The 6,036-nt window shown below is 39.9% G+C and overlaps 1 protein-coding gene across 1 annotated transcript; it reads left to right on the forward strand.

Annotated features, from left to right (window-relative positions):
* Nucleotides 1-2,282: 2,282 nt before the first annotated feature.
* Nucleotides 2,283-3,893, forward strand: LOC129456730 (V-set and immunoglobulin domain-containing protein 10-like 2). Its single transcript, XM_055225983.1, has 2 exons — nt 2,283-2,584; nt 3,419-3,893. The coding sequence occupies exons 1-2, from the start codon at nt 2,509-2,511 to the stop codon at nt 3,781-3,783; spliced, it is 441 nt and encodes a 146-aa protein (XP_055081958.1). The 5' UTR covers nt 2,283-2,508; the 3' UTR covers nt 3,784-3,893.
* The last annotated feature ends 2,143 nt before the right edge of the window (nt 3,894-6,036 follow it).

Consider the following 6,036-nt stretch of genomic DNA (forward strand, 5'->3'; position numbering starts at 1 on the left):
GGACCTCTGTTTTATGAGCTCAAGTCTTTACACAGCCGTGCTCTGCCTGTCGCACCCATAAATGATGATGGAACAGCTATATTCAGAGGCTGGTTAATATATGTGACCCTGTCCACTCGAGCAGTACAATAAGACCACTGCTCCACTGGCCTGTGTGGCCAAAAACTGAGCTGTCAACTTGAGGAAAAACAGGAAAACGTGGCACTACTGGGACCACTGGTGCAGGGGAAACATGACGTGAATGAAAAAGTAAATATAAAGTAGTAGTAATAAAAGTAAATTTTGCTCTGCCCTTTTAGTCTACTTTTGTTTATGTTACTCTAAACATGTTGAACATAGTTGGTCTTGTTTTTTATGTACCACAAATATAAAGTACACCAGAATAGACTTTCTAGGACCAATATATTTTACCTTCATGTGGGTTTCATTAAGCCTTTGTGACAAAGGGGGCATACATTTTGAACCAATCACACAATCAGAACAAACATGGGTGGTCCCATTGAAACTGGAGTGATTTTATGTAACACAAGCAGAAGGTTTTTTTTTGCCTCCTCAATAATAATTTTATAGTTTGTCTTTACATTCCCAATAGACACATTCACTTGAGTTTGTTATTGTCTTAATAATCATAATTTTCTTTTCAGTAAACAACACTTCCCCTACCACTGTAGATTATGAAAAATAAATCAATACCACTGGAAGCAATGCGATTAAAAACACAAATTTAGTGGTGCAAAAACTTTTCCTCATCACTTACAAATAAGAGTCAGGAGATAAGTGGAAACACATTCTCTAAATGTGTGCCAACAAATACTGTTTTCTCATCCAGCGCCTGAATCATCTGCTGTTTAGCTTAAGCCATACAACCCGGCACAGGTGGTCCCATGGCAAATGAGAGGTTAGCTTTGCCCTTAACAATACTAACGCTAATGATGTTTTTAATCATAGGTTCTGCTCGGAGAACCCACCTGTTTTGTCAAGTGTTGAGATCACATAAAGTCGTATGGTAGGGTGCGCAGTGGGAGCGGGTGACACATGTGGAGGCTGCAGGGTAATGTGCTGCCCAGATCTCCATATTACTGCCTCAACTCTTTTCTCTTATGTGCTGCCAAAAAGACAAAACCAAAGTCAAGTTGGCCCCATCTAAGCTGCTCAATGAGACAATGGCACCTGAAAGCTTTTACAGGGAGAAGATAGTCCAGATAAGAGATTTTTGTACAGTAATATCTACACATTAAAACTGTACTACGTGACTTTTCTGGTGGAGTGTTTGCTATGCCGGCTTGTCTTCATGGAGATGTTATTACTATGCTTGGCATGTTCCATAGTATGACAACTTAAATTTTACTTAGCCATAACATTTTGTGCTAAATGAACACATTTAAAACAAGTATCTTTACCTATTCAGCAAACCTAATTGGAAGACTGGGCAAGGAATAAGCAGCATATGACTGCTCTTACTCCAAAAGCCATCGCACAAGTTTACGAGTTTATACACATTCGGAAAATAATCCTGGATATCAAATATGCTTCAGTTCATATTCAGATTAATGATCGATGTTACCCATCTGGGACTAGTAAATTTCCTAAATGGCAGAATTCCTCCTGACTAAGCATCCCAGCTGCAGCACCAAAGGCATTTTTGACTTTTGCCTCTTGCACAAATGTTTTCTGAAGCTGTTCCAAGTCTTGTTTGTGCCAGATCAATGTTACTGAACTTGTGCAGGTGAATCAGGCTGGACTTGACAAAAAGCCAGGGGCTAATGTCTAAAAAGTGTAGCTTTACGCAACTTTTTTAATCATCTTTGTCTGTTGTTCTGTGACTTTGAACTCAGCCTCATCTTTAAAGTACCCGAGACTCATGTTGTTTTATATTGGATGTTTATCACATGTGTCTGTTCTCCAACAACAGCTAAATATAGTGAGGACCTCACCACAAAAAATGATGCCTAAACTAATTACAACCTTCCCTTTACTCGGGAGTCGCCTCGAGTCACAGCAGGTTTATGGGCTGCATCCATATTGCTCCTATGCAAGCTGCTTTTTCCTTTTATCCTTCCTTTAGTTTACATTTTGCTCCTTTCTTTTTTCCTGACTACTTGCAGCAGCCCAAAAGTTATCAGTCTTGGGGATTTAATCGTGTTTTTCTAAGCATGTTTATACTAGATTTACTCTGATTCACCAGTTTGGTTTTAGTTTTATTTATTTGGATCCCCATTAAGTCTGCAGTCTACAACCACTTGTTTTAACTCAATACACAATACCTTCATCTCATTCTAATAAGTCTATTCAGCCAGTGTATTCAATAATACATGAGGAAATGGCGTCATGGTGATACTCTACACTCTGAGTCCTCAGCTACACAGGCCAAATGCAGACACCGGTGAGCTGGAAACTCTCCTGAATAATTAAATGTGAGTTCTGTAGTTTGGAGCAGTTTATCTCGTCAGTCACACATTCTGACGCAGTGTTGTGGATGGCACAAGAAGCCGGGACTGGACTTGGTTTATGGGACTAAAAAGACCACGAACCATGATTCTACACTTTCTCTTCATCTTCTCAATAGTGGCTCTCCCTCTCCAAGGTAAACTTGTCATTGCTCTTTTGATGCCTGTAACAATAGCAGCTAACGGGGAGCAGACAAGCTGAGACCAGTGCAGTTCCTCCTTACCATTAACGGCTATCATTATTTTGTCAAAATGCTGAGTGGAGCCAAAGACAGAGTCATAAAATCGAGTTTGTAAAAACACCAGCGGCAAATAAACAGTGTGATTTCAGAATGATGTGTTGCTCATCTCTAGGAGCTGATTCCCAACCTTCTGGGGGGTCCACAAGTTGCTGTAGAACATTTCAACTTTTAAAACATGAAGTTGGGGTAGCACAGCACAGTGGCATAGTGGTTAGTGCTCTGGACTCACAGCAACAAGATCCTATTGGGAGTTTCATGTTTGCATGTTATTTAGTTTCCTCAGGTTTCCCCTCCCACTGAAAACACATGGATCAGGGTGGACTACAGACTACTACGGACTCATAACTAACTGACGTCTATGTTTGTTTGTTTTAGTTTTTATATAGCTTATATATAATTATGAACAAAGCACGTCACTTTTACCATAACACAGTTGTCCTGTCTTCTGGCAAGAATGTTCTTAACTTCTGCAGTTAAGAAGTCAGTATGTACTACATGAGAAGGTTGTAGCACTGTGGTTTAACTATTTAACGTTGACTGACTTAAGTTTTGCTGTTAGTATCCATACCTGCCACTGACACCATAATTAGTTCAGATTATATTCCAAGAAATGTAGAGATACTTTCCCCATTTGATTTGATAGGCTTCATGAATCCTTTATATTAGATTTCATGAAAAATTGGTATACTCTTCAATAATCTTACAATGGTCTGTACGTGTATATTGCAGGCCTGGAGCTGTTCCCTGAGGAGGTGGAGTACATTCGCTCTAATCTCACAGTGGCTGTAGGAGGCACTGTCACTTTACCATGTGGCTCTCCTCCTCCTCAAATTTTCATCTGGGGCTTCACCAAACCAGGCACTGACAACAACGTGGCAGTGGCCTTTAACTACGGACACGGAACCAAAGTGCAGTCCACGTCCAGCGACCTGGGACAGCTGATCATCCCCGAAGACACGTCCTCTCTGCAGATTGAAGATGTACAGGCTGAAGCACAGGGCATGTTCACCTGTCAGGCTCTGTATGATGAAGAGCAGGGAGTCAGAGCCACCTTCTATTTCACCAACCTCAGTGTAGTGGATGAGTCCACATAATAGACTGAAATGTTTTGCACGCCCATATAGTTCTATATTTATGCAAAAATGATGTGTCTTTGTTCTTTGTTCTTTAATTTTATATAGGAGTGAAACAAATCTATGAAATAATCCTGCATTACTTTCTCCATCTAGTACCATATATTCAGAGTATTTGAATCATAGTGTATATCATACAATAAATCATACATATATATTTAAAAAAAAAAGTCCAAAATATCTTAAACAAGTATCTTGTTTTTATTACCTACAGACATTTCTACCTTCATGGACTTGGAAATTAAGTGCAAGAAATACTGTAGTTGCAATTAAATTGTGTATTACACTTTTAAGTGTTTACTATCTACAATTATTGTAGAAATAGAAAAAAGCACCTGTAAACTTTATTCAATTTACCTTAAGTACTTTTAAACAAAAGTAGATCATGATACAAATTTTTATGATGTATCTCCAATCAGTCAGACACTCGAGACATTTGATATAAACTAAAGTATAAGTCACCACAATTCCCTTTTTGAATCTAAAACCATCAGTTCTATTGTAAATGTTTGTATATTTAGAATTTGACACCACATGACCTCATCACTTGCAGCTCTTTATCACTGGAGCCGTTCCAAATCCAACATGCTCCACTTGTGGTTTTGTGGCATCTCCAAAATAGTAGAAAAGACCCAGAGCTGAACAAGGCCAGCTCCCAACACACAGACTGATTCATAAGGACTTGCATCCTCATTGAGTTTGAACTGAGGAGGAAGAATGGTGGGAGGGGAGAGAGCCTGGCGTTAACAGGTCGGCTCTGCTGCAAGGGGCACAAATTCCTGGGAAGACAATGAGGTTTTTTGTCCCTCGTGGTTCTCCTTAATTAGGGGGTGTAGCTGCGTGGGCAGAGGGTCCCAGCCGACTGAAGGAGGGTGTGGACTGACAGGCGTGGGACATGTAGGAGAGGCTCATTCGAAGACAACCCTGGTCTTATCTGGTCCTCATCAGGCGGGCTGGGATCTGTCAGCATACCCCCTTGCACCCCCACACCAATCTCTTTCATTTCCACATCCATTTCCTCCCCATTGTCTCCATCTATTTATCCAAACAGCAAAAGAAAGTCATGAAAGATGTAAGGAGTTACATGTTATTTTTGCAGATGGTGGACTGCATTATTTTGCATAGTGCATCATATAAAAGCAATGTTATTTTACATCCTATACACATTTCTTGAGCGCAATGGTGAATACAAAAGTAGTAGATGTATGATGTACTTTTTAAGCCTGTAAAGTGGCGTGAGAACTTCTAGCAGAAAAGCTAACCAAACTTTGGCTTTGCTGTGGCTTCACTACAAGACAAGCTGAAGAAGAGAAAAGAAAAAGATAAATTATAGTGTCTGTGAACTGCGTACATTTATTTAAGACGTATACCCATGTTTGCAGATGTTTGTTAATGGGTAAAAGATGAATTCAAGTCAACTGGATAAATATTTGACAGGCTTGGTTGCACAACACAGACTAAAAATATCAGGCGGAAGGAGCAGTGCCACGCCTGAGCAAGAGCTGAGTGGCTGTGGGCGCCAGGAATATCCACTGGAGACGAGACTGGGCACAAAGCGAGCAAATGAGCAACAAAAAGAGAAAGAATATAGTTGGTCAGCAGGAAGTGCGGCCCATTTGAACTTATAAAAGAAAAGTCTGCATAAAAAATAATTCTGCTACAACAATTAAATGTAAACCCATTTCTTTTCAGGTTTTCACAAATGTTGAGATGGATATGAATAAACAAAAAATAAAGAAAGAAAGAAAAATATCTGCTTTTATATCATGGCAAAAAAAGTTTGGATCAGCCAATTTAAAAGCGCAAAGACATTTCACTATATGGCCCGATTCAGTATTTTGCCCAGTTAATAGGAAAGCTTTTTAATAAGACAATAGATGGGATGAATATCGTTAACATAAATGAAAAATGATGGCCCAATTGTCACGCTAAATTCGTTTTGTAAGACTGTATCTTGAGGAAACCCTACATGTTTTTCTGAGCTGCACCCGCTGCTTACACTGCTCAATGTCTTCTACAGATTGGGGCCAGTGGGTCAACACAGTGCACTCAAAGCACCAGAGCATTTTACATAAAGTAATGAGCTATCAAGTCTTCAGTGAAGCAGAGAGCAAGGCCTTAAGTGAACAGTGAAGGGAGTGTTTCAGGCGTTTCAGGGGTCACTGCAGTGGAATAGCCCATCAGAGCCACTTCAAAGCTCCACCGCAAATATGG

The sequence above is a fragment of the Periophthalmus magnuspinnatus genome, chromosome 13 (assembly GCF_009829125.3).
Source record: "Periophthalmus magnuspinnatus isolate fPerMag1 chromosome 13, fPerMag1.2.pri, whole genome shotgun sequence".
NCBI classification, from domain to species: domain Eukaryota; kingdom Metazoa; phylum Chordata; class Actinopteri; order Gobiiformes; family Gobiidae; genus Periophthalmus; species Periophthalmus magnuspinnatus.